Source organism: Nesoenas mayeri (assembly GCF_963082525.1).
Source record: "Nesoenas mayeri genome assembly, chromosome: 20".
Lineage (NCBI taxonomy): Eukaryota > Metazoa > Chordata > Aves > Columbiformes > Columbidae > Nesoenas > Nesoenas mayeri.
The window spans coordinates 3,793,752-3,821,724 of NC_137569.1; the positions used below are offsets into that span (position 1 = coordinate 3,793,752).

Below are 27,973 nucleotides of genomic sequence, written 5' to 3' on the forward strand. Positions count from 1 at the left end.
CTACACGTCCGTGGAGAAGTAAAGTGTGTTGCGTTTCAGCTCAGTGAAGGAGATGGGAGGATGCTGCAGGTAGTAAAGAAGGACCTGGACCTATAGCAAGCAAATGGGGGGTGTTAGGCCAGAAAAGGGCAGAACTGCCACCTCCCAGCTTGGCCCTGTGCAGTCACATCCAGCAAAGAGTGACAGATCTACCCAGAGAGGCAGGTGAACACCTCTGCTCCCGACTCCAGGGGTGTTGGTGCAGGCTGCCAGCACAGCTCTTACCTGGGCCATCACATCGTGGGACCAGATGTCGGACGCCAGGGTGAGGTGTCCCTTGCTCTCCACCTCTGAGGGTCTCAGCAGAGTCGGCCCAAAGACCGTGGCCAAGTTGTGAAGAGACATTTTGTTGATGGGCTCCTTTTCAGCTACCCTGTGGGATGCAAGGGAAGAAAAAGCGTGAGCCCCTAACGCTGTTCTCCCAGTGTGTGGCAGCCATGGGGCAATGTGGGAGGCAAGTGCTGATCTCCCTTCTCCCAGCCCCAGCAGGGCAGCTCCAGCTTGCCATTGCCCTTCCCAGCCCCCAGCAAACCCAGGTGCAAGGCAGGGAGCTCTGCCCCCTTCACGGCCTCCGCCGGAGCCGCCGGGCCTGGCCGGGAGCCCCGGGTGTGATGTGGCAGCAACCAAGCCCTTGCTTGCTTGTGTTCAGTGGAGCCTCCACCCTCCCCGAGCCCCGGCAGGGTACGGGGAGCTCCACACCGACTCCCTCCGAGACTCCCTACCCCTCCAACCCTATGGGACCCCCGCCAGCCCGCACCGAGGGAACCAGGGCCACAACATTGCCATGTTAGGAGGCAGCTGTGTTCCCCGGCACAGGCTGCACGGTTGAGCCCCGGCCAGGGGAGCAGATGTGGGAACTGGCTGTGCCCGGTTCTCAGGATGGAAACGGATTTTTCCTTCCCCATCCCCCAGCATCAATCATTTTTTCTGTTTGGTATTAGCCAAACCAGAGAAAAAAAAAAAAAACCCCCACAAGTTTATGATGCAAGTAACATGAGCTGTGAGCCCTGGTCCCAAACTCATGGCCAGCTCTGGCCAGGCTCTGTGTCCTGCATGGCTGCCTTGCCCACAGCCCCATGCCCTCCACAGGTTTTGAGGTCGCAGTGAGCCCCAGAACTGCCCGTCCCCAGGCTTGGATGGGTTTCATTGGAGCCAAGATACAGCCCAGCAAACTGCGCATTGCTGCACTCGTTCTGGGACAAATGACACAGGGGTTTACCTGCAGCTTTGGGACATGCCCACAGAGCTGATTTGTCCCTGGGTGTTGTCCACCCACTGATGACAAGTTAAAGGGATTATTACACTGTTTTGCAGGGGTTACTGCTGGAGGGCTGGGAAGGGACACAGCACTCGGCTTTCCCGCTCTGGGGGACACTGCACAGCTCCTGACTGCCTCCCTGTCCTGTGCTGGGGCCAGCTGCTCCCCTGGAGAGCTCGTCCAACCAGCTGCACACCGGCTGCAGCAGCCAAGAGCTGCATCTTGCCAGAGGACGTGTGCTGCCTGCAGAGCGTCCCGTGTCAACAGCCGTGCTCTGCACAGTCCTGCTGGCACGCTGGCCCTGCGGTACTGGGAGCTGCTCTTCAGGATCCCTCCAGCATCCTATGGGACCCGTGGAGAGGAAGCCAACACCAATATCAACCAAAGGGACTCACGTGTGCCCGGTCCCAGCCTGGCCAGGACCCCAGCGAATGTGATGGAGCCTGGGGAGATGGGGCAGGTGGGACACACCTGGGGCTGTTCCTTCTTGGGAGGGGCTGGGAAAGGGCCACTCTGGCACCTGCCCAACACAAAGCCACTGGTGCTGGCCCCAGCTGCTGCCCACAGCCCTGCTCCGCACTAGCACAGCACCATCTACCTCCAGTTCAGGATCAGCCCACAGGCACCACAGGTATCAGACAACAGCTCTAACTCCACTTGTATCCCATCCCCATGGCAAAGCAACGGGACAGACCCATTCTGCACTTCCCGCCTGCACCAGGCAGCCCCCTGGAGCCGTAAGCCGAGCTGTTACCTTTTCAAGTGCTCCAGCAGGAAGAGGAAGGTGATGAGGTTGGGGTCAGGCAGCGAACGGAGAAGGTGCATCATGCAGTTCTCCTTGGCAGCAGGATCCGAGAGGGCTGGAGACAAGGAGGGAGAGGGCTCAGGACAGGGGCTGGTGACATCTTGTGCAGCAGTGGGACCCACCATGGCCAGATGCCTCCTGGCTGCCAGCACATGAGTGACTGGTCCTGCACCCTGAGGAGCAGCCCCACGAGCCCCGAGCTGGCACAGAGATGGCAAGAATGGCCAGGACCGAGTGAGCTGAGGTGGGAAGGACCCTCGAGAGTCTCCCATCCCAGGGCAGACAATGCCAAACAGCCATGCTTGGGCACCAACCCCTTCCCCATCCCCGAGCCCTTACCGATCCCCTCCATGAAGGCGGGGTAGAGTCTGTCAGTGAGGAGGGGCTCGGGCAGCTCACGGAAGTACAGCTTCAGCGTGCCGGCGATGGCATTGATGTCCATGTCACTCAGCATGACCAGGATGTCCTTGTTATCTGTCCAGAGAGCACCCACATGTGACACCTCCTTCCCCTCTGGGGTCTCAGCTCCCCATATCACCCAGCCACTGGGGCAGGCTGCTGGCCAGAGGGTAGGGACAGCACCACTACGTCCACATCCCTGTTTAGCCAGGCTGGGGCTGGGAAGAGCCGAGCAGTTCCCGCCTGGCTGGGCAATGAGATGCGGAACTATTTGCAAATCCATTTGTAACGTCGTCCTGACTCAGTGTCTCCCAGAAGCCAGCCAGGGGCAGGAGCTGCTCAGAGACACCAAGGCACAAACAAGGCTGCGACCTCTGGATGTTTGCTTTCCCAGCTACACCCTCCTCCTGGGCACACCAGCACGTTTTGCATACATGCAGTACAATAATCAGACCCTGGGCTTGCAGGGTAGGGGACTTGGGGGCAGTCTCGGTTCCTGTGAACCCTCCCAGGGGAACGTGATGCAAAGGGTGGCCAATGCCCAGGACACTCACTTGCATCGAAGACGGCTTTCAATGCCTGGATGTCAGTGGCAACTCCAGAGATCCTGTAGATGCCAACCTCTTCAATGCCCCTCTTCTCCACCTCCTCGATGCACTGGCGCACGATGTAAGGCACCTTGGAGCGCTCGCGCCTGGCACAAAAAGCGAAGGCATGAGCAGAGAGTCCTGGGGGACCCCGTCGTGGCCAGCCCAGCCCCGCAAACCCTGAGCAGGAAGGGCATGGTGGGTGGGAGGGATGGGGCTGGCGAAGGAACGGGCAAGTCCCAGCAAAGAGCAAAAGCTGAGCTCTCCAGATGTCGGTGGCAGCAAAGGGACACACTGCAAGGATGGCGCACGTCCCCTGAGTCCCCCAACCCCACACGCACAGGGACCAGAGCAGATCAGCCCCCCAGCCCCATACATACTTTGTCACAACGCTGATTTTAACCCCGAAGACGCCAGTCTGCTTTTTCGACGGGGTCCTCTTCAGGCTCATGTCTCTGCTTGTGAACTTCATGGAGAATTCCACCTTGATCTGTGGGAGACAAGAGGTGAGCCCCAGCAGCCCAACCCTGGCCCATCACCTCCACATCACATGAAGCCACAGCACAGCCCTGGGGAAGGGGCTGCCATCAAAGCCAGGGGCTGTGGGTCCCCGCGGCCCCGCTTACCCCGTTCATCTCAATCACATCCATGTGCCAGTTCTTCGTTTGCACAGCCTGCGGGTCCAGCTGCAGGGAGAGATGATGTGTGAGCTCCATAGGGACACAGCCCCGTGCCAGCCCCACTGTCCCTAAAGCCCCCATCCCACAGACAGTGTGGGGCATGGGACATGCTCTTTCCTGGCCATGTGCTGCCCATGGCAGGAAGACGGAGAGGGGAAGGTCTGGGGTCCCTCTGGCGATGACCTGAAGCCACGTGGGCTCAGCCTGGTCCCTCCTTGAGCCCCCAAAAGGCAGCACTTTAACCCATACCCCAGCAACAAGAAACTTCCAAGAAATCGGGACTATTTCTGGCAGCACATTGATGAAACAGAACTAGGGCAGCGTTTTCCGTGCAGAAAAACAACATCTCCCCATAGCCAAGGCTATTTATAACCCCTGGGAATGACGGGCTCTGCTATTTCTGGCTTTGGGGCTAGCGAGGGACTCAATGACGCTGCCCCGGCATCGGGCCACCACGGTGAGGTGCTGGCATTCCCAAGGCCATGGCACATGCCGTGGCGAGTGCCGGGTCCCAGGGCTGGGCAGTGGTGGGTGCAGTCACCTTTTGGGGCTTTTCGGTCCCCAGCTGGCAGTATCGATCCGGCCCCATTGATCCGTGTAATGCATGGGGTGGGTAGCAGGGCAGAGCCCGGCACTAATGTCCCCTCGGGGAAGGGGACGGGACGCCGGAGCTGGCAGGGGTTGGTGGAGGATCCCGGTGTCGCGTGTGGCAGCTGCCAGGCCAGGCTCACACCAAGTGCACGGGGTCACTCCTCAAGGACGCAGGAGTTTCCTTGCAGCTGCTGGTTTAGGAGATGCTCCAGGCGAGTGCAAAGATGTCCAGAGCTGCTGCTGCTCTGGACACAGAGCTGCCATTCCCTTGCCCCAGCTTCTGGCTGCCCGTGAAGCCACCACAAAGGTGACCATGGGGTCCCTCATGTCCTCTCTTCCTTCAAGCCCTCATGTTCCCCTTTCCAGCACTGGATCACCCTGCGGTGCTGCTGTGCACCCACCACGGCCAACACCGACCTAGTGCTGCCTGTCCATGGGGGTTCCACCCCTTTTCCCCACACAGCCAGGTCCTGCTATGGCACCTTCCAACCCCGCGAGCCCTGGGCAGCCTCAGTGAAGCCCTTTGCCCCTGGCTGGGTCGGAGCTGTGAGGCTCCCTGCTCTGCAGTGCAGGTTTAATTGCAACCACCACATGCGCCTTCGCCATCCCTGTCCCCTGGGTCCTCTCAGGGCAGCTCACATCTGGAAGGGCTTTAGCAGGGTTCTGAAGAAAGCTTTAATAAAAGCCAGGTTGGCTGCTGCTAGCACCACAGACCTTAACCTGAGCATGCTGCCTTCCCACAGCCTCTTGCTGAAAGTTGGGCAGAAACATCCCCATCCAGTTCTCTGCAGCCACCAGCACCACCCTGAATTTGGACTCGTTCGGCTGGTGGCACTGGCCTGAGCTCCGATGCAGCTGGGGCAGGTCCCCATGCACCCGTGGGACACGGGCTGTGGCCTGGTCCCAGTGCTCCCCCAGCCCTGCCCGCTGGCACCTGTGCAGCATCACCACGCTGCCTGCTTGTGCCTGCGGGAAGCAAAGCCGTGGCCAATGCTTGTCTCCAGGCGTGGGAGGATGGATGGGAGCATCCACCCACAGTGCCAGAGGCAGCTCCTGCCCACGCCGTGCTGGCAAACACCCCGTCTCAGCTACCACCACCGTCTCCTGCTTCTCCACCAAATGGAGCCACCTCCCTCCAGCACAACGCAGGGACGTTCAGGAACTGCTGGCCTGGGAGCTCCAGGGAACAGCCTCTCTGTGCAGGACAGCACAAGTGACATGCTGCTGTCCCAGATGTCTCCTCTTTGGCAACTCAGTGCTCAAGTGGCTTCAAACACCAGCCTGTATGCAGGGAAATGGCTCAGCCAGGTCACCGGTGCCTCTCTGGGCTGCTCTCTCCTGTGCCTCAGGGGACTCTCGGCAGTGGTGCAGCACCTGTGCTCAGGCCAGCATCTGCCATGGTGCCACGGTCACCCATGGCGAGATGGAACACCCTCTGGTCCTGGCTGCAGGGATGGGCCATCATCCTGCTTTACCAAATTAGCTGAAGGTGCTTGTTTGTAGGATAAGGCCCACGGTGGCAGAGGCAGCAGCGTGGCAGGCGATGAGCATCCTGGCAGCCCCGCAGAGCTTCCCGCATCCTGGGGAGGCTCGGCTGGCAGAGGGATGCCTCAGTCCTGCTGGCGCTTGCCACCCGCAGCTCCTGCCTGCTGCTTGTCTCTTGCGTGGGGTGACTCTGGATTTGAGGGGACAAGGCCACATCCTGGGATTTTGTCCCCAAGATACCTCCAGGCCGTGCACCATGGATAAAGCTCCTGTGCAGGCAGCAGCAGCCGAGACAGACTAAGGCAGCACCTGGTTCCCAGGGCTCTCAGGTGAGGAGTCAGGATGGCTTTAAACACTGGTAGCAGCTCTCCAGGGCCCCCAGCGCTGGGATGCTGTGGCAGGGCAGGGGCTGCTGGGCTGGGCATGTCCTCTGTGCCTCACACCCATGAGGTCACCCAAGCACCAGCCCAGGGTGAAGCCATCAGGAGCAAACCAGTGACTCAGCCGGTGAGGCCATCTCTGCCACAGCCCTGGGGAGTGGGATCTCAGGGAGCTGCTACAGCCAAGGTCACTTCCCATCAGCATGACACCCATGGACACCCTCCTGGCCGCCCACGGCTGTCCCAGGGGGCAGGTGCCCCCACCAGACCCCTCCACCATCAGTTCTCTCCTCAGGGAACTGGTGGTTCCCTGTGCCATGGGGGCAGAACAGCCCCCACACCAATAAATGCTGCTGGTGGCAAAGCACGGCCCAAAAAAAAGCAGAGATTCACAGCCTTGTCTGCGAGCGACCCGAGCAGCAGCACACACCCACAACACGCCAGGACCACGCACAGACCTGCCAGGGCCACAACCTGCTCTGCAGCCCACCCAGTGTTCCCAGTCAGCAGCAGCCTGGGAAGCCGGTGGCTGCAGTGGGGACACATGGGGCTGGGACATGAAACCCCCTCATGTTTTGACCCAGCAACAGCCAGCGGCAGCCGCCGGGCAGGCTCCCTGCGCAGACCTCGCCGCCCCTTAATCCCCTCTGCGGGAGCGGCGGCGGCAACACAGAATCGAGGTTAATGCCGCTGCGTCACAGGCAGCCCCGCTGCCGAGCAAACCTCGCTGCTGCCAAACTGAACCGCCGAGTGCCCAGGCAGCTCCTGCCTGTGGCCACAGCCGAGCCCTGAGCCAGCAGCACCCTGCACAGGGGGACCCTCTGAGGGAAACCCCCGGAGCCCCCCATGAGATCCTCAGGACTCTGGAACAACCTGTGATGGTGCCGTCTCCCCCACTCCGTCACCTCTGTTGCCCACCCCTGCCCTTCGTTCTCCCCCAGAGCGCCAGATGATGTGGCTGCAACACGGCTATGAGCTCAGGGAAACTTGGATGGACCCAGGGTGGGGGGCTGCAGACCAAGCAGCACCCCGGTGAGAGGGGGTGCACAGGCACCGCATGCTGGGGTGTCACAGCCCGGCCAGCCTGCAAGCATCGCTGCATCCTGGGCGAGCTGCAGAGCTGGGCAAGGGGGGGTTCCCTCCCCTCCCTCTGCAGTGGACCCCTCAGTGCAAATGGCACAGTCTCCACCAGCCCCCCAGTGCACAGAGGGAGAGGGAAGAAGAGAAACGAGCACCCCACAGGCTGTCAACTGCTTCTAAGAGCTCCCAAGGCACCCAAACAGCCTCCCTGCTCTGTGCACCGACTCCACAGCCCTCTCACCCCAAGCAACACAATCCCGCCATATCAGAGCCTCCTGCACCCCGCAAAGCCACTAGCCAAAAAGCCACATGCACAGCAGAGCCCAGCAACATGGTGAAGCTGTCCCAAAGGCCACTTGGTGCCTGTCACTGTCCCTCTCCAGGCTGTCCCCCCGCACCGCGCACCCCAAGAGGCACCTTCTGCCGGAGCAGCTTGCTGCGCACCCTGCCCCAGAGACGGGCGCCCGTGTTGGGGGGACGCTTCCCCTCCGACTCCTCCACGCCACGCTCCGACCGCTCGCCCACGGGACCGGGGCTGCCGTCCGGCTGCACCAGCACCTCCGTCATCGCAACGACGAACGCTTCGGCTCCAGGGAGGCGAGACCAGGGTCCGGGGGGGTGGCTGGGGCTGGGTTAGGACAGCACCCGCATCTCATCTGCTCCGGGCGGGAGGTCAGCGGTGGCCGAGGGGTCAGGGGCCGGCGAGGGGAGCCCGGCTGGGCTGGCGGGGAGGCGAGCAGGCAGGGCTCATCTTCAGGGTGTGAGCCAGGCTGGCGAGAGGCAGCTCGGCAGCCCCAAAAGCCTCCCTCCCCCTGCGAGGAAGTGACTCAAAGGCAGCCCCCCCTCCCCGGCGGCCCTCACACGTTTAACTCTCGCCCTGCCGCCCGCTGCTGCTGCTTGGGAAGGCTGGAGGGGCTGCCTGGCCTCCTCACTGCTGTTATCCGCTATCCACCGTTATCCGCTTCCCTGCGCCATCAGCGGCCGCGGCCCCCGGAGGCATCGCTGCTGTCGGCTGCAGCAACCCCGGCTCCATGGAGGAGCCAGGTTGGCCCTCCTGGCCTCAGCTACTGGCACAGGGATGGGACTTTCGGGGTCTCCTGTCAGGTCTAGGGACAGGAAGGGACACCACCGTATCCCCTCAGCCTGTCCTGGCCCTTGTCAGCCCCACTGCCAGGGGGCGATGTGGTGGGGCAGGGGGAGGAGATGCAGGCAGTGCCCCAGCCCTGGAAGGGTCCCTGCCTGCCTACCTGCTGCTTCTGACAGGCAGGGACATGGCGAGGTGCCAGCTTGGGGGGTACTGCTCCCCCATCCAGCCCGCAGCAGCCCTGAGTCCATGCGGGTCACCCTGTGGGTCCCTGCAGGCCTAGGGAGCCCCAACACCACAAATCTCCCCCCCAGAGTCTCCGCCAGCCCAGCACTGAGGGGGTCAGACAGACAGACAGACGGGCAGCTCTTGCCTGCGGGTACGGCAGGCACCGTGCCCATGACAACACAGGCTCTACTTCAACTGTCACATCCCCCACGTGCATCAAGCAGGGGCCAAGGAAGGGGCTGCTCATCCAGCCCCATTACTCCGAGACCCCCTTCATCACCCGCTGCCCATCTCCCCACTCACCCCAGGGCACGGGGTCCAGATCCAGCCTCTCCCCTCTGCAGTGTGGGCACAAGCACTCACAGCCTGCTCTGTCTGCCCACCCCCAGCATCCGTCTGCCATCCGCCACAGCCCCGGGCACCCCTGCCAGCACTCACTGGACACAGACTGGTGCGAGGCAGCCCAGCTGCTGGGAGCGACTGGGACAGCTCAGAGCAGGGCTGAGCCCTGCAGTGTTGGGGACACAAACCCTCCACAGGGACAAGATTCCCCCATAGCACCTCTACATAACCAGGGCATGTCCCAACCTTGGAAACCGCAAGCAAAATGGGGTTAACAACAACAAAACAGGGTTAAAGCCAACCAGGAGCTGCAGTGGAGCCATCCACACGCCCAGACACACCTTCCCACGGAGCAGCCAGTGGCACGGCTGGGCCCACACGGCACAGGGTGCCCCTAACCGCCAGCAGCTACGGGGACAGGGTGTGGGGCAGTGGTCCAACACTTGCCATGCCTTAGCCAGGATGCTCAAGAGGAGGACGGTGCCAACACCAGCCCCTCCATGGACCCAGCCATGTCCTCTGTGCCGGCAGGACACTATTCCCACTTGTGACACCTCCACAGCCTCAGAGGCCCTGACTGCTCCCTGCAGAGAGGCTGCAGCATCCCCATCACACGCTGCCCCTCTGCCACTGCAGCATGACACCACTATGCTGCTTTGGTGCCCAACAGCAGCTCACGGTGAGCCCAGGGACTGCCTGGGGTAAGGACCATTCAGGGCAGCATCTCTGCCTGAACAGCTCATGGCAAAGGGGCAGTGCTGGAGCTCGGCACAGCCCACAGCCCCACAGGCAGCGCTGCCCAGAACCGCGCTGCCCCGTCACCCACCGCGATCCTGGGGCAGGGGCTGAGCTGTGGCTCTGGGTGACAGCAGGACAGCCCCAACCCTGACACTGCTCCATCCAGCCAGGTCCTGCCTTGTGATAAGCAGCCCCAGGGCTTTCTGTCTTTTAATTTCTTCCCCCACAACTTTCGGATGGTGGGGACGAGCTGTGCTGTCCCCGTCCTGACCCCTGCAACCTTCAGCTGACTCATGTTTGTTGACCCAGGCTATTTCCGAGAGTGCAGCTGGGTTGATCACTGTGGGGTGCTGTGCCCCTTCCCTGCCCCAGCCCTCCCTCTTGGCCCAGTGCCACCCCTACACTGCTGTACCCATGGGGAGAGGGCAACAGACAGGTGATTTGGGGTATGAACAAGCCGCTGGCAAAGCCAAGCCCCCATCTTCCACCCTGTGCCTGGTGTGGTGACATCCTCGTGCAGTGTCCCCTCCCCAGCAGCATTTCCCCACTCCCCTGGGACCTGCCCACAGCCACTTTCCCACGGAGCAGGCGGCTGCGCTGGGCCCTTTGAAGCGGCCTCGGGTCAAGGGCTGTGTCCCAGGCGTGACGCTGTCCCCAGCACAGCTGGGAAGGCAGCCAGACTGGGGGTCCCCACCAGCAAGACACAGGGGCATACCCATCCCGAACTGTCCCCCCTGCCCTGGGCCTCCCTGCAGCCTGGCCCAAGGCAGGTGCTAGGGAGGATACAGGGTCTGGGGGCTGCCTGGGCCCCCCCGACACCTTCTCTGGGAGCATCTCAGGGCAGCCCAGGCCTCCATCTTTCCTGCCTGGCAACCGCCAATCAGACGTGGCTCAGCTGTTGCCCTGGAAACCCCCATTGCCATAACAGCGGCTGATGGAGGCACAGGGGAGGCAGATGGTGGCAGAGGGGCACCGCCGCGGCTGGCAAGGACGGATGGGGGGCTGCATGCTCAGAGCCCTCTTGGGGTGGATGCCAAGCCCTTCCTCACACCCCGCTGCCAGTAACCCCGAGATGCAATCCCTGTACCCCGCTCCTGAAAGCAGCATCTCTCATCCCAGGCATCACTCCAGGGCAACCTCCCCAGCCCAGGCGCCCGCCCCCAGGAAGTCTGGCATTGGGTGAGAAGATGCCCAAGAGCCCCAGCCCTACCTGGATCTGCCCCTTGCCCATGATCTTGTCCACAATTTCGTTGTTGTCCTTGTTGAGCTTGGTCTTGTCATAGCACTTCTCGTAGCAGAGGATGCGCAGTGACTGGGAGCCCTCCAGCTCGATCTCAAACTCCTGGGGTGCAGAGCAAGGGAGGCTCAGCCCCAGAGCAGGTCCAAAGCTGGGACTGGAAGGGTAAATGGGGGCACAGTCCCATCCCTGCATCCCACCTTCTTCTCACCTCATTCCACTGCGGTTCGGTGGTGTCCCGAAAAACTCTGGTCTTGGCTTTGCTGACAAAATAGCCAAAGGAGTCCACCTCCAGCGTGCAGTAAAGGTCTGGGAGAGCAAACACCATTCAGCACGCAAGGAACATCCCCACTGGCTCCTAAGGGATGACTGGGGACAGAGTGGGGCCACATGCTGGACCCCAGCTCCCACCGAGCAAGGGTGGGCACCCCGACTTACTGGCAGACTGCTTGAAGCCCTTGGCGGAGTGGACGATGACATGCAGGAACCCGTAGAGCCCAGGGGACTCGTCATCTGCAGTGGGGAGAGCAGAGGCTGACGTAAGGGACCAGTGGCCACCTCCCATGCCCCGGGGCCAGTGTGCAGGCTGGCTGTCCCCAAGGCTCGAACATAGTGAGTGCTAGGTACTTGTGGTGACTACCTCAATGTCCCATGCCCCTCTGAGGGTCATCCCTAAAGTCTGGAAGAGGGCATGTACCCCCTGCTACCGACCATCCCTGCAGGACACCCCGAGCTCTCCAGCTCTCCGGCCCCAGGAGGGCTGGCTGGGTCTCACCCTGGGGACACCCTGGTCCTGCCCAGCCCCGTGGGGGTGCTGGAGACACCCCAAAAGCAGCCCCATGTTGCAGCCGGGATTGCTCTGCCTGGGAGCCCAACGCTGCTCCGGCAGTGCCACCTGGTGGGAAGCTGTCCCCTTCACAGCCAGGGTCCCCAAGCAGGGCCTCTGCTCCAGCCAAGGGACCCCACAGCTCCCCCTGGCATCATCCAGAGGAAAGAGGGACCCGCCGGCCCAGTAGACACTCACCGTCCTTATTGCTGGTGACCGGGATGTTGTGGACGGTGCGTAGCTTGAAGCAGGATCCCGTGAGCACCTGCAGCTCCACCGAGCTCAGGACGAAGGCCTGGAGGTCTGGGAGGGGAGAGGAGAGCAGCTTCAGAGGGACACAGCCATTGCTGGCCCAGGGACCAAGCAGGCTGCAATCCTGCAGGACCTCCTTTTGGTCGCTGGAAGGAGACAGGATCCCTGCTGAGGGGGCCTCAGCAGCCCAGAATTACCCTTTTTCTGCAGTTTCTGAATGGCTTCCCTCCACTCGGACCTCTCGTAGTCAGATGACAGCAAGAAGAGGTAGCTCTGCAAGAGAAGGCGATGCGGCAGCTGTGTGCAGGCAGGGCTGAGCCCCCCGGCGACCCCAGCCCACCCTCCTCACCTTCCCGTTGCGATTGTGGATGCGGAAGGGGATGGCAGGTGAGTTGAGGAGCAGCCAGAATTCGTTCTCAAACATCTTCTTCTTGAGGCGCTCGATGGCCCGGCTCTGTCCCTTGTTGGCTTTCTGCAGAAAGTGAGCAGACAGGAGTTTTCACAGGCGTCCCCAGCCCACACACGTCCCATCCCTGACCCCAGAGGACGGCAGCAAGTCTCACGCCCTCCCCGACCACCCACACCTTCCTCTCACCTCCTTCTGCACCTCGCTCTTGATGGCCGAGATCTTCATCTTCATGTCCTCCAGCTCATGGTCAGGGATGACGTGGACTTGGGGGCAGTGCTCCGACTCCTCCGGCGAGGGGAACACCAGGTCGGCCAGGGGCACGTACCACTTGCAGTCGTACTGCTGGTGCTTCCTGCGGCCGGGATGCAGGCGCTGAGTGATGCCTGACCCCCTCCCAGCACATCCTCCTGTCTGCTGGAGGACTGGGGGTTGTGACACATTCCCCTCCCCATGCCCGGTATCCTCCTTACCCCACCGCCGTCTTCTTCAACTTGGCGCAGAGCAGCACGTCGGTGAAGAGGAAGACGTGCCGCAGCTTCCGCGAGCCCTCCGACAGCTCCACCAAGAAGCCATCCTTGACAAGCTGCCGGGTCTGCGGGGCAGCACGGTTGGTGTGAGAGCGGGCAGGGAGCAAAGGCCACCAAAATGCAGAGGATGGATGCTCCCGTCCCTCTCCATGGCTCAGCCACCAGCAACAGAGGAATATCCATGTCATCTGAGTGCTATTTTGAGTCCCATACGCTCAGTAGGGTGCCAGCAAGCAGCAAAGACCAGGTACAGCCCTAACCTTGCACCCAGGACTGTGTCTGGAGGAAACCCTCCATCTCTTGGCCAAACACCATGATGCTCCCCAGGGTGGAGACACCAGCCAGGAGCTGGCAGAGGGCTCAGCCCTCTCCCTGTGCCTAGGCACTGCCCACCCCGCTGGCTCACCTCCCCCTTGGGGGTGGTGACTGCTGTCCTCCGGGGATCAATGTCCTCATTGATGCTGGAGAGGAAGTTCTGTGAGATGCGGAGGGCATCCTGGAGCAGTGGGTAGTCAGGGTGGTCGGCTGGAGTGTGCTTGAGGAGGTCCTGGAAGGGAATGAGGTGGGTGAGTGGCCCAAGGGCACTGATCTTGCTGCAGCACCCACCCAGGGAACCCCTAGGAGTGCTCCCCACAGCTGTGGGTCCCCAGGAGTAATGTGGCACAGCTGCAGCCCCCCACTCAGCGAGGCCATCCCAGCCTTGGCACCCAAGGGAGCGCAGCCCACTGCCCCCCACCCCAGGACTGGTGTCACACTCACGTGCAGGACGAGGGTGCTCCGCGTCACCCGGTCGATGGGTTTGTACAGCAGTGCTGTGGGGAGAGAGGAGACGTCAGTAGCCACCCACCACCATGGCTTGGCCCCTCTCCCAGCCATGAGAGCCAGCACTGCACCCTGCAGGGACAAGGAGGGGAGAGCAGACACCCAGAGAGCCCCCAGGTCTGCACAGAGCCCTGGGCAAGTGTCCAGGGTCTGTTCCACATAGAGGCAGCGATGGCTGGACCATAACATCACTGCCTAGAGGTGTCAGGGCAAGAGGTGGCAAGAGAAACCATGGCCCGGCTGGAGCCCAGAGTGAGGGCAGAGCTCAGTGCTGGCAGCTGCCTAATGCCTGCCTTGATTTTGAGGCTGTGCCCGAGGAGCTTCACCAGCAGCCTGAGCACCCACAGGGTCCCCATTGGGGTGACAAGCCTGAAAAACTGCCACATGGCACTTCCCACACAGCAATTTCCAAGTGGCCATCCACTCCAGTCATGACCCTATGCCAGACCTGTCTGTTCCTGCCCTAAAACAAGACATGATGGGGACACAGACCCAGCCACCATGTCTTGCCCCACTCTGCTGTCACAGATCACGGGTGGCAAAGCCGAAGGGACTGTCACAAACACGGCTCTGCCCTGACTGCCACCAGCTCCAGGACATCCCCACCAGGACTGTGTCAGTGCGTCCCCTCAGGGTGAAGCACTCCCAGGGGGCGACAAACCCCCCAGGGCTCGGCACAGGCACTGGCACTACCAGCTCGCCGTGCGGTGGCTGTGGAGAGGAAGAGCCGCTCGTCACCCCCAGCAGCCAGCAGCTTTTTCAGTTTCCCTTTTGGCTCAGTCCCATCCCCGCCTGCCCTCGCCAGGCTCTGCCACCCCATGAAACACCCTGTATCCCCCTGCCCCAGCCAGCCCGGGGTGCAAGGGGAACCCAGCTTGCCCCAGCAGCAGCAAAAGCCCCACCTACAGAGACCACAGGGGCCAAAGCATCATCCCAACACTGCCGCCCCGCGCACTGCAGCACAGGGCAGGCAGCAGCAGGCAGGGACACCCGGTGCTGCCGACAGACAGACATTCCAGCCCCACCACACTCACAGCCTCTGGCCAGCAAATGCGGACCCCTCCCCGTCGCCATCCTCGCGGCACAGCCCAGGCAGAGGGGTGTCCCCCTGCCCCTCTCAGCCCATTGCTGTCCCGCCACCAGCACAAGTCCCTGCCCAGCAGGAAAAGCAAACGCGTGGCCACATGTGCTGGAGCCAAGATGATTCAATAGAGCCTGGAACAAAGACGCTCCCAACTTCAAGCTGCAGAGCACGACGCAGCCTCCAACCCCCAGCAAGGACAGGCAGCCCCGGGCCAGTGCCCTCGCAGCATCGCTCCCGACCGGCACCCGAATTCAGAGCCACACCCCCCACCTCACCATAGGTGCAGTTACAGCAGAGACGGACGATGATGAGAATTTCCATGGCAGCCCCGTCTCCGCGCAGCCATCTCTGCCGCCCCGCGGCAGCTCAGCCTGGCTGCAGCACGGCATCGGCATCGGCCCCTCAACACGGCTCCCGGCACAGCCAGCGGGCGGGGAGGAGGGGGTGGGCAGGGGGTGGGGGGCTGCTGCAAGCCCCCAGCATCCTAGAGAGCTGCAGTCACCCCCCTCCTCCTTGGCTCCGCACACAGGAATGCAAAGGGCTCTGCTCGCAAGTGCCGCTCAATAATTCATCCGCGCCGGTCCCGCACACAGACAAAAGGCTGCGTCCCCCACCCCACGCCTGCGCCCGCCATACCCTCCATGGTGACGGACGTGTGGCTCTCCTTGGAGTCCTTGGGACCCTTCACCTTCAGCTCCTAGGGAGGGAAAGGCCCATCAGAGCAGCCCATGGGGGACTGGGGTGGGGGGGAAGGACATTGCTCAAGGTCATGGGGTCCTCCCCCACCCTTCCTGCACCCTGATATCTCCCCCCAGCCACAGCCCAGTCAGGTTGGAGGCCACACACGGGTGCTGGGGTGGAGGCTGCACAGGCTGCTGCCTGGCTGGGAGCAGCTCCAGCTGTACCCAGCAGCCGGGACCCAGTGGATCTGTGGGGCACCCTGGAACAGGACCCCCAGCCCCACAGCAGCCCTGGGAGGCTGCTGATCCCATCAAGCTGAACAGCCTGCACTGCGGAGGGGCTGGGGGGCACAGGGAGCCTGGCTGTAGCCACCGAGGTCCCCATTTCTATAGGGGAGCCAAACCTGGAGATGCAGCCAGCAGGAGATGAGCCACAGGTACCCAGCACCCAGACTCACTGGATGGGGTGAGTGGGTGCAGGCTGCTCTGCACCCCAGAAATTATGGCAGCGAGGGCTGAGCCTGACCTGAGCTTACGTGACACGGCACACAAACCCCACAACACCCAGAGACCATGACCCTCCGGCACAGCCACTGATGTCCCGTTCAGGGACAGTCCCCAAGAGTGCCCAGGGCAGGGAGAGCATCTCCACGGGGCACACATGGTTGGCTCAGCCATGGAGACGAGGTTCTCTGCCCTGTGCTGGGACAGCGCAGACATGGCAGCCCTGTTCCTCCAGCACAGCCCTGTCCCTCCAGCACAGCCCTGTCCCAGCTTACCTCTGAGATCTTCTGGAACTGGTAGTTGCTCTGGCTGCACTTCTCCGCGGTCTCCAGCGCAATTTTGTAGTTATCCACAAACGCCTTGTAGACCCCTAGCTGGCTGGCCTGTGGGGAGCGGGGGTTAGCCAGGCATCCACTGGGATGCTGAAGCCCCCCCACAGCACAAGGGACCAGGCAGCCACCAAGATGACAGGGGCAGGATGCTGGGGCAGGATGCTGGGGCTCCTGCCCAGCCCTGTGACCCCACAACCTCCAAAATCCAGCAGAGAGCCAAGGAGTGTCCAGACAGTAAGGGCTGAAGCTACAGCCATCTCCCAACACTCTTCCACCTGCCCTCTCCTCCTCTCCTCTCCGCACGGCCACGGCACCCAGAGGCACAGCCTATGCAACCATAGCACGTCCAAAGCAGCAGCAGGACCTGGAGCATGATCCTGAAAAGCCACCATGGCAGCGGCCTCTCCCCTGAGGGTCACCCATGTGCCCAGGCTCCTGCCAGCCCCATGGCAAAGCCACACCACGCACCTCCAGCCAAAACCCTGCCACAGTTGCACCCATGACCCGCCAGCCGTGGGCATCCCCACTGCAGCGAGGGGCACAGAGGCTGCACTAACTCGCATCCCAGGAAAGAAGGGCTTGGGCAGGCAGCAGTAGCTGCAGGGAGGGATGCAACAAGTCCCATGGCCACTGGTGAGCGTATGGCAGGGCGTGAGCCACATCATGGGGCTGAGCCCCACAGCACAATGCTCCATCTCCCCGGTCCTCCTCCTCTTCCAAGCAGAGCAAGCCCCAGGGAAGGTGCATACCAGCTTTTGGAAGAGGTGGCCCATGGTGACATTGCTGTCCCACTGCTGCACTTTCGGACATAGGCTGTCGTAGAACTCTTTGTGGATCTCATAGATGTCCTGGATCTTGTAGAAAATTGTCTCAATCTGCTGGAGGGTGAGAACAGGCTGCGACGTAGTAGCTGTGGCCTTCAGTGGCTTCATAGGCTGCCAAAGGAGAAGGGAGAACATTGAAGATTAAGGTCGGGATAAGAAGTGACCCCAAACTTCTCTGGTCCCACATCAGGGCTCGTGGCAGCCTGGAGCTGCATCCGCAGGCAGCCCTGCAACCGCACCGCAGGCAGCAATGGCTGATGGCTGCCTCCTCCGTGGAGCCTGGGGACACTGGGGACGAAGGGTCTGAGCTGCCCATGATGGGTCCCGGCCAGCAGCTGGACCAAGGGGCCACTTCCAACTCATACACCCCCGCAGACTTCCCTGTCTGCGGTGGTGGTGATCCCTGCGTTGTGCAACAGCGTCTCTGCCATGAGGGCCAGTGGGTCCGCAAGAGGAACTGGAGCTATAAATACCTCCCCACCAGGGACAATGGCAGCAGGGGAAGGCAAGACAGGGATGGGTGGGCCAGAGCAAGGCTGGCTCTGGCATTGCTGCTGCTGCTTTACTCCTGCCCTGGTAGTGCCTGGGACAGACCTGACCAGGGGAGGCTGTCCAGGAAGAAATTACTCCACTCATCCATCCACCCATTCGCTCCCCCATCCAATTGTCCACCTACCCGCCCACCCTACCACCCACCCAACCACCCACCCATCCCTCCCTGCTGGGGGACATCCCTGGAGGGGGCGCCTGGCCTGGGGACTGTGCTCACCAACAAGAGGGCCTCCAGCTGGTTGATGTAGATCTCCTCGCTGGCCAGGAAACCGGAGAGCACCAGCTTCCGCATCTCCAGACCTTTGCCAGCATCTCGCTCGCCCTGAGAAACACAGGAAGGAGCCAGGCTGAGCCAACAAGTGGCACAGGAGGAGACTCCTCATCTCACCATCCCATCCCCAGGATCCACGGGCACGGGTCCCTGTCAGCATTGGGGAAGCTCCACATTCAGGGCCGGGCATGTGCCCGCTGGGCGGCACAGCCAGGCTGGAGCCAGCTGGGAAGCCACGGGCTGCGCTGGCGTTGCTCCCCTCCCTGCTCCCGGCTGGCCAGCAGCCCGGCACTGCTGGCAGCACTCCAGGGTGGCGTGCGGCACGGCAGGACTCTCCCAGGGCAGAGTCCAGAGGCGCCCGGTGAAATCATGCCTGGCGGCGACGGTGCTGCCACGTGATCCAGCACCACCCTTTTCCCCAGCTGAAGCTTTCCCAGGGAAGTGCCACCCCAGTGGTCCAAGTGCCACCCCAGCGGTCCCTGCCCGGTGGCACTGGGGCAGGTCCGGGGCTGTGTGGGGGCGCTCCAGCTGCCGGCAGCTCAGCCCATGCCCGGGTCTGCTGCAGCACTGGAGCTCCGGTGGCATGGCCCTCGTGGCAGGGAGATGGGTGATGCATGGCTGAGCTTGGGGGCTCTGGGACCCACCGGTGAGGCTCTGCCAGCACCCAAGCATGGGCACCCCAGCCTCAGGACCACCTCAAACACCTGGTGTGCCTCGGCCTCCCCGCTTACAGAAAAAAAACCACACAAAAAAATCATACTCAGAAGCTAGGCTTTGCCACCCAGACCAGGACCAAGCAAAGCCATGAGGACATCGATTGCTTTGGGCAATAAGCCCCTCAAGACAGTCTGCAGGTTCTGCTTCACTCCTGCCTGCCCCACCAGCCCTGGACGTTGTGTCTGGCAGCTGCAAACACCCAGGGGTGCAGGGCCATGGGGTGGGAATGGCCACAGGTCAGTATCTGCCCCGTCCCACCCTGGTGTCTGCCAGCCAGCTCTGCCCACCGAGGTGCCCACCCTGGGGCTCCCCACCAGGCTGCACCTGGCCAGGCCACGGTGACCAGCATGGCATGGGGGTGCACGGGGTGGGGAAGCAGTTTTGTGCACTGGGAGCTTGCGGGCTTTTTGCCACCGATTAGTCACGGGCTCTTCCTGCTTCCCCCAGCCTGAGCCCTGCGCAGGCGCTGGGGAGATAAGGGGCCTGTCTGTGCCCACAGTGACCCACAGGGATGATGCCAGCTGGACCCCTGGGACCCAGAGGAGCAACCCTAAAGAAGGGTCTGGTGACCGCCCCATGCAGGAGAGTGGGGCCAGAGCCCTTCTCCAGCCCTGTGCCAGCACCCGGGAGAACCCAGGGGCCCCCAGTATGGTGGGTGAGAGAAGGGTGCTGGGCTGTGCCTGCCAGCACAGGGGGCCCCTATGGCTGCCCCCCAGCACTGGGGTTGCTGGTGGCCATGCAGTGGGACAGTGGCAGAGAGTGGTTCAACCCCTTCCTGAGCATCTGGCACTGGCTCTACTGAGCCACACAACGCCCCCACAGCAACAAGTGTGGCCCCCACTTTCCTGTGGGAGGAAAGCCGGGTGCTCACCGCAAGCACCCACTGAGCCCTCTGCACCCAATGGCGGGTGCAGCCCGGTCCCATGCCCCCAGCCACAGGCGGTTCCGGGGAGGCAGTGGGGCTGCAGTGATGCTGCAGTGATGCTCCTGCTGCCCCCTCGGCTCTGCCCCCCATCAGCATCCACCGCACCAAGCCAGGAGCTGCTTCAAGACCCAAGTGTCATCAGCACCAGCAAGACGCCCCTCGTTGCCCCCCACCCACCACCCACCATAGGAGTGGGGTGCCCCTACCGCCCACCTTCTCGCCGGCCGAGAACGGAGACACGGGGCTGGTGGGGGTTCCTGGCTCTGAGTCATCTTCATCCTCCAGCACTTTATCCAGGTACCCTATGGCCTCCTCTTCCTCCTCCATGGCCGGCTGGGCAGTGGGGGACAGAGGGGACCCCACAAGGCTCCAGGTGAGGGGCTCACACAGCCAAGCTGGCCTGGCCTGACTCAGCCCTGGCCGTCGGCCACCACCGTGGGATGAAAGGAGCCATTATGGGATCCCCGGTGCTCCCGCCTGTCCCAGCTCCGGCCCTCGGCCCCAGCGTCCCGTCCGCAGAACCAGGCGCTCCCGGGGTGGCGGCACAACCGCCTCCGAGCGGCGGCGGCGGCGACAACTCCGGGGTCACCAGCGGTGGGACAAGAGGGACAGCCTGGCTCTCCCCTGGGCTCCGCTCAGCCGGGGGGCGGCCGGTGGTGGAGGGCCGCTGCCCGCCGCCCTGCGCCCCAGCCAGCCCCGCCGCTCCGCCCTGCGCGCTCGCTACAGGAAATGCATCTCTTGGCGATGGAGGTGGGGCTGCTCCGCCGGCGGCCTGTGGTCGAGGCTGAGGCGGCAGCAGCCGCCTTCCCTGAGCAGGCTCCCCCAACGCCGGCAGAGATGCCCAGCAAGACCCATGGCGAAGGGTCCCCTGGCCCCATCAGACCCCTGTGCTCTCCCCCAACAGAGCAGCCCGTAACAGGGGAGCAACCGTTCTGCCTGCTGTGGCTCCCTGGCCCTCCCGTGTCCCACAGGCAGGCAGAGAGCTGGACCATGGGGACTGCCACCAGCAAGAAGTGACCTTGGAGGGCAGCAGCACCACCAGGTCTCATAAGGGGACCTGGCTCTGCACCCCGAGAAGGGTTCTGGACCCCTCCCTGCTCCAGAGGGGACTCAGGGCAGGGTATCGCAGCTGAGATACACGCCTTCCCGCAGCATCTGCCTGTGTCCTGCAGAGACCAGCACTGGCACCTCAACACTGCCCGGGTCCAACCACAACCCCCGGGCAGCCGGGGAGCAGAGACACGAGCGCTGACATGATGCCTGCAAGTGGACATCGTGGGGCCTGGTGAATGGGGCAAGAACGGGCTGGAGGAGGGGACACTAACGCAAGAGCTGTTTCAGCAGTTTCCCCCTGCTCCTTGGTGGCAAAAGGGGAACCAGAGGCTGCACACGCTCTGCCCGCAGGAGCCAGCTCTCCTCCCCACGCCTGTCCAAGCCTGGAGACACTCCTGCTGTGAGAAGTGGGCACAGACACAGGCACAGGGGCTTTCCAGAGCCTGTGTCCATGCCACAGCTCGACCTTTGCTAAGAGAAGCCTGTGCCAGGGCAGCAGGACCTTGCTCACCACAGCCAGGTCAACAGAGCAGGGAACGTTCCCTGCCCAAGGGAATGCCACCTGCAGTGCCAAACACAGCAGCATCTGAGCAGGGGCTGAGCCACCACCCCACACCACGACCATGGCATCCATTCTTCCCAGGCAGGAGAGGGACAGATGGGCTGAGTCCGCACCCAGCAGCAAGAAGAGATGACCCACCAGAAACCTCCTCCAGCTCCCAGGCTGGGAGGTGACACCTCCAAAAGGCAGTGACACTGGTCCTGCCTGACTGGAGAAGAGCAATGGGGTGAGCCCAGCACCCTGTGCCACTGGCCACAGCACAGTCCGCACACAAGCCTGTTGCTCATCGCAAAGGTAAACGATGATGCTCCGCTAAGCCTTGGCACAAGCAGCTGCAGATAAAGAGACGGAGGCAGAGCTGACACTGAGCTCCAACACTTTCCAATCCTGTTAGTGCCAACCGAACCAGCTTCACCACCTGCCTCCAGCCCCAGCATGCTCCATCAGCCCCAAGGGCACTGCTTTGCCAGCATCCCCCACAGTCTCCCCAAAACCCGCTTCCCCAAGGCCACCCTTTGCTGTCCCTGCCAGCCCCCAGGGACAGAGCCCATCGCCCACAGCACATCCACCGCCAAACCCCACTGCCAAACCCCGGCACCGGGGCGTCAGGCACACAGCTCGCATGGCCGTGCCCAGTGTCACGCTTGGGGACAAGAGGCCCGGAGCCCAGGTGGCTTGGACCCAGCTCTGGGACAGGGTCCTTGGTGCAGGAGGGTGGCAGAGAGCCAGCAGCTCTCCCTCCCTCCCCAGGGATCACTGTCGTGCTGGGTGCCAGGAGGAGGATGCTGCGCAGCCCTGGGGAGGAAGCCACACCTCTTGCCTCCTCTGCCTCAGCATCCGGGTTAAGGGCTTAACTCTTGCCACGACAAAAACCTTCACGTTTCCCAGCCCGGCCTCTCCCCTGGCCAAACTCCAGGCCCCGGTGGGACCCCGGCAGCTACCCCAGGCCGGGCAGCAGCAGGTGCTGGGGGAGCTTCCCTGGGACCAGGCGGGCACTCCCCAAAGCAGCCCCAAGTCCTGTGCCGGGGGGTCAGTGGCACCTGCTGTCCTGCCAAGAGCCCACTGGTCCAGGGCACACACCGGGGACGGCAGCCCCGATGTCCCCGGTAATCGGGATGGCAGCCCAAATGTCCTCGAGGACAGGGGCTGCGCTGACCCCAGGCTTTAGGAAAGCTTTTATTCCAGAAAAAACCAAATATTTCCCTTCGGTTTCCCATCCCGCAATTCTCCAAGCATCCCTCCCGTGACATATCCTGGATAAACCCCGAGGGTTTCCCGAGGATGCTCTCGGAAGAGCAGAGGCAGAGAAGTGGTTAAATCTAAGTTCCCCAGAAGAGGCAGAGGACAAGGTGTCCCCTCCAGCTGGCAGCTCATCGCCGAGTGCCGCTAGATGGAGCCGCCAGCCCGGCGAAGCGGCTGTGCCCTGTCCCCAAGGGCTCTCCGGAGCAGGGGACCCCAGGAACCCCCGCTCCCCAGCAAACCCGGCTGGGCTCCAGCACCCGGACCCCGCTCCTTGACCAGCCCGCACAGTCCTGGCTCTGCCACCGGCCTGGCACAACGGGGCAGGGACACAACGTGTCCCACAGACATGGCACCACAACCAACAGCTGCACTGGGTGCAGCTCCTCGGAACCCAGAGAGGCACGGCGAGCAGGGATTGGGATGCCGAAGGACAAGTCCCCCAGGTCACAGCAGCACCAGAGCACTGCTGACACTGCTGACACACCGAGCTGGGCACCTGCAGCCCCGGCTTCAACCGCACGCGGTGCAGATCTCCACATCCCAAGCACCTACCCCTGTGCCAAGGCCATCGGTGGGTGTGGGCGAGACGCCATCCCCGCTCTCCTGGCTGCGGGCGCTGAGCTGAGGGGACATGGTGGGTGACTCGTCGATGTAGGGCATGGTTTCCGAGCCCTCTGGCAGCGCCTTGGGCTCCTCATTGCCCTCAGCATCGTACTCATCCGCACCATAGTTGAAGTCTGTCAGGGGAAGAGAGGGTGGTGGTGAGCATCCAGGCAGCGGCACAGCCGAGGGTCACCGCATGGCACACCACAACTGCCCCAGCCACGGTTACCTGCGGGTGACTGACCCCATGTCCGATACCTGGGACCACGCACAGACATGGATGCTCGCACAGGGCCCATTGGCTTCAGCTACCTGCTTTCTGCCTGCCCTGGCAAGCAGGCAGGGCATCACACAGAGCATCCTCGGCCCGCAGGGCAGCCTCTGCTCGACACACTTCCCTATATTTGCATAATTAACAGCACTGAGAGGCCGTGGGCCTCATCTGCGCAGGGACAGCTGCTCTGCCAGACGCCCTGGCCGCACACGAGCGGCTCTGACGTGCCTGCCCGGCAGCCGCCATTCCCGTGCCATCCCCGGGGAGAGATGGAGCCAGACTAGCAGCCACAGCCACCGTGCTCCCCACTTTCCCATGTCCGTCCTCCTTGGAGCATGAGAAAGGGTGCCAGGATGCCTGGGTCCGCAGCCTGGCGGACAGTGCCACTCCCACGGAAGAAGGGGGATGGCAGCAGCCCTATGGTGAGTGGGCAGCTTGGGCCACACTGAGCAGGCAGAAGGGGTCCGCTTTTCCCCCCAGCACAGGATGAGGCCACGGCTACACCACACCAGCACCCGTTTTTGGATGCCCCACATTGTTCCCCCCATCAGCTGTGGCCCAGAGGAAGTGATTGTGGGGAGCTGGAGCCCCAAGTGGAAGTGGGCAGGCCCCGGGGTCTGCAACGGGTCCCTGGGGCGCAGCGGGGGACCAGGGTACATCCTAACCTGTTACCATGGAAACGGCAGCGGCTCGGTGGCGGCGGGAAGAGGCGGCTGCAGCAGCCCCAAGATGCTGACAAAGGGGAGGGGGAAGGGAGCCCGGCTGCAGCAGGGGTGGCCATGGGGTGCAGCTGGCACCCCTCAGCCAGGAAGGGCCAAGACACTGTCAGAGACCCCAGTCAAAACTGGGGGCGTGGGGATGGAGCAGCTACCCCAGACCAAACCCCACACTGCTGCCACTTCGTCCCCCCATGGCCCTGCCACCCCAGCTAAGGACTCCCCTGACTCTGGCCAACACCACTCAGCACATTAATATTGCATGTGGCTTCATACTGAGAGTGGATAAATCTTTAAATGAAAGAGCGCTGCAAAGCCTGCCAGTCTGGGAGCCCTGTTGGTGCTGGTGCGAGATATGGGGGGTCCCATCGTGCATCTGGGGAGAGCCGTGACAAGGGCCAGATGCATTCTGACTCTGCCAGGACACCACAGCCCCTCTCAGATCTTGCTTCATTAGCAATTAAAAGCTAATAACCATCCCTCAGAGGCTGGAGTCCCACCCTCACAAGGCCACCACAGTCCCCATTCAACCCAGGAGCTGACTGGGAATGAATGAACTGGATGAGCAGAGAAGGGGGAGCCCAGAGTTCTCCCTGGTTCTCAGCTTCCAGAGAAAGGGGATCCCTGGCTCTAACCTGTCCTACCTCCTCGCCATGGGATGTCCCTTTTCCCTCCTGCCTTTGAGAGGTCCCAGCTGGGATGCCTGCAGCACAGGCCAGGAGCAAGGCAGCTTTAGCACTGGTGTCCCCTCGTGATGGCCACTGGGACACCTGTGCCACACAGCTTCCCTGAGCCCACCCAGCCGGGCACCATCTCCAGGCTGGGAATGGCCTGGAAAAACCCAACCTCCTCGCCCAAGCACCCTTCCCCATCAGCCAGGCAAGCCAAGGCAGCAGAGAGGGGACAAAGCTGGCTGTCCCCACCAGGCACACCAACTTAGAGGACATCAGGCTTCCCCTCCACCAAGGCCAAGGTTTGCAGATCCAGGCTTAACCACGGGGCAGTCAATGTTGTCACCCAGAGCGGCAGTGAAACTGTGAGAGATCTGAGAAGCTGGGCTGGGGTGGCTCGGTGGCAAGGTAACAAGGAACACAGCTTTAATGAGGTGGCTGGGGACCCTGGGAGGTGACACCCGCAGCAGCACAAGGAAGAAGGCGGCACTGATGGCACGGAGGGGGAAGGGACTGGCCTGTGGGGATGCAGGCACAACCTGACCCTCACACAGACATTGCTCCCAGTTGGAGCAGACCTGCATCCCAGTCCCAGACCCAAGCTGGGGACGAGACCTCCAGACAGTGCCCCAACAGGGACCAAGGGAGAGGGACTTTGCCCTGCCCGCAGGAGCGGGGACAAAGATGTGTCCCCATGGCTCCAGCTGTGCCACTTATAGATGTGCAGTATTTACAGGGCTCTCAGCTGGGGGTGCCAGGCAGAATGACTCCCCCAACACCCCCAGCAGTGAGAGAACTAAGCACCATCAAGCAGCCAGAACAGGCAAGGGGGACATTGCTGCGTGAGGGGACTTGGAGGGGCTGGCCCCTGTGTCTCCCTGCCTGTGGGGTGCTCCTGCCACCCAAGTCAGCCCAAACCAAGCACCTCCCTCCTTCCCGCACAGCTGCATTGCCCCTGCAGCCTGTTCCTGTGCCCATGCCAAAACCCAGAGCTATTTTTGCTCTCATTTTTTAGCAGCAGTGGAGATGCTCCTGCTCCACCCCAGGCATGGGGACTGAGGGGAGGGGAGCACCCTGGAGCGGGGGAGTCACTCTGAGGGACAAGGACACCCTGGCCTGAAGCAGCCTTGTAACTCCAGCTCCCACATGCAGCCCTGTAGTCCTGAGCTGGATCTGGCCCCACAACACACCAAGGAGGGGCACCCATTGGATGCTGACCCCCACAAGGGCAGGGGTCCTGCGAGCTGGCACATGGCCCCAGGAGGGTGACAGAGCCAGGAAGGCATCCTCATGGGGAATATTTTCCCCAGAAAAATAACATTTCTGCTATGTCACATCTTCCCAGATCCGACCGAGGCTAATCCCAGCATGATGGTTCCCAAGAGGGAACACGGCTACAGACAGCGGCTGGCTCCTGCCCAGCTTGGGCAGGTGATAGCACAGTCACAGCAGCTCAGGGTGGCATTTTCTTCACTTTCCAGCTGGGTGTGTGCTGCTGCCACGCACCCAGCAGCACGTCAGCACACCCCAGTGCTCGCCTGTCCTATCCCACCAGCGGGAGAAGCCCAGCATCCGCACAGAGCCTGCAAGGTTTGGAGGAAACACCTCGGTTTCCCTGTGCATGGGTGAAAATTCACCATGACAACACGGATGCGTGAGCTGGCCTCAGACCTGCCTCCGCGGGCCTCCTCCAAAGAGCGGCTCAACACAAACAGCATGTCCTCCACACTACCGCTGCCACTTTTCCCCAGCATGATGAAGGCTGGACTCTTCCTTGCATCCCCCAAATCATGAATATGTCAAACAGCCCCCTCTGTGCCTCTCCCCTCCATGGTGAGGGTGGCTGGAACAGGATTCAGGATGGCAGAGCCATCACTTTGCAGAGATGCCAAGGCTGGGAAGGGGGGTGCGGAGGCTGGGGCTGGATGTGGCCTCGGGGCTCCAGCCCAGCCAGCTGCACAAGGCATGCTGGACCTCAGGGCTGCTGCTGTCGGATGCAGCCTCTGCCTGCGGGTGTTGGATGCTTTGGGCTAGAAAGCTTTGGGGGGCTCAGCCATCTACAATGTGTCTCCCACAACCCCCACTCCCTCCAGGGCACAGCAGGTGCCAGGTCTGTGCAGGGGGCACCGTGCTCCCTTCTCTGGAGCATCTCACCTTCCCACATACTCATGCCAAATCTTGCTGCCCCACAAATGCTAGGCTCCGAGCTCAACACTGCACCCCAAACCCCACTGCCGGGGTGCCCATGCAGCTCAGCACTCCCCCAAGATGAACAACAGAGACACCGTGACCGAGCTGCCCCATCCCCGAGCTGTGTCGCTGGCTCCCTCAGCTGCTGCTGAGACTGGGACCAGCACAGCTCCAGGGCTTGCTCCTCCCTGCTGCCCATCCATGGGACAGGAAGGGGTCGCACCCCCTGTGCTGCTGCAGGACGCCCCCATCCACCAGCTGCCAGCCCCAGGAACCAGCACCGCGTTGCCACAGCATCCTCGGCACAGCGCCTTGGAGCTTGCTGCAAAAATCACGGCTCGAGGTGAGGAGCCTTCCCATGGCCACAGAGCCACAGGGATGGGACCTGGGGCAGAAAGCACCCACGTCCCCAAGGACTCCTGTGGGCAGAACCATGTGTCAGGCTGCTCCGGCCCCAGTGAGCCCCACAGCACCGGGGTCACAGCCACCCATCCCGCTCATGCAGCCCCCCCGGCGCGGGTAGCAGGTCCCCAGAGCCTGGGGGATGCCGGATCGACTCCAGCCAGTGCTGCCCTGTCACTGGGGTGTGCGGGATGCTCAGGGAGGGGAGTGCAACCTCCTGCCAGCATCACCTGCCTGGGCTGGGCTGAGCCCAGGAGCCCCCCGGCACAGGATCCCGGGCATAGCATCCCTCCCCAGCGCGACGCAGCGTTACACAACAGGTAAGGAAGAGACCCCCCATCCCGGCCCCCCTCGGCCCCCCCAGCCCAGGGCACGTACTGCTGTAGAGGGTGTCGATCCAGGAGAGCCGCGGCAGGCCGCGGTGGCTCAGCGGCTCCATGCTCGGGAGGGCTACGCCAGCTCTCAGCCCCGCCAGCCCGCTCGCATCTCACAACAAAGGCGGCGGGCGAGGGCGGGAGGCGGGGGACGCAGGCCCAGGCGGGGGCTGGATGGGAGAGCGGGGCACGGCCGCCTGCCTGGGCACACAGCGGCTTTTCTGCCAG

General features: G+C 62.7%; 1 protein-coding gene across 3 annotated transcripts; it reads right to left on the minus strand.

The window, feature by feature from the left end:
- Nucleotides 1-27,890, minus strand: ABR (ABR activator of RhoGEF and GTPase; the record flags this gene model as incomplete). Of its 3 annotated transcripts, XM_080357283.1 has the most annotated exons (23): nucleotides 1-90; nucleotides 265-412; nucleotides 2,052-2,157; nucleotides 2,442-2,576; nucleotides 3,056-3,195; nucleotides 3,469-3,578; nucleotides 3,715-3,774; nucleotides 10,907-11,038; nucleotides 11,145-11,242; nucleotides 11,372-11,446; nucleotides 11,958-12,062; nucleotides 12,209-12,284; nucleotides 12,361-12,483; nucleotides 12,607-12,772; nucleotides 12,891-13,012; nucleotides 13,354-13,494; nucleotides 13,707-13,759; nucleotides 15,490-15,550; nucleotides 16,313-16,420; nucleotides 17,119-17,304; nucleotides 17,963-18,057; nucleotides 23,064-23,252; nucleotides 27,750-27,890. In XM_080357283.1, 23 exons carry the CDS (start codon nucleotides 27,808-27,810, stop codon nucleotides 1-3), a joined length of 2,580 nt encoding a protein of 859 aa, XP_080213409.1. The 3 variants fall into 3 exon arrangements, with proteins under 3 accessions (XP_080213409.1, XP_080213410.1, XP_080213411.1); XM_080357284.1 differs by lacking the exons at nucleotides 23,064-23,252; nucleotides 27,750-27,890 and adding an exon at nucleotides 19,872-19,985 and having other exon boundaries at nucleotides 17,963-18,061; XM_080357285.1 differs by lacking the exons at nucleotides 15,490-15,550; nucleotides 16,313-16,420; nucleotides 17,119-17,304; ... (1 more) ...; nucleotides 23,064-23,252; nucleotides 27,750-27,890 and adding an exon at nucleotides 15,129-15,174.
- Nucleotides 27,891-27,973: the final 83 nt, after the last annotated feature.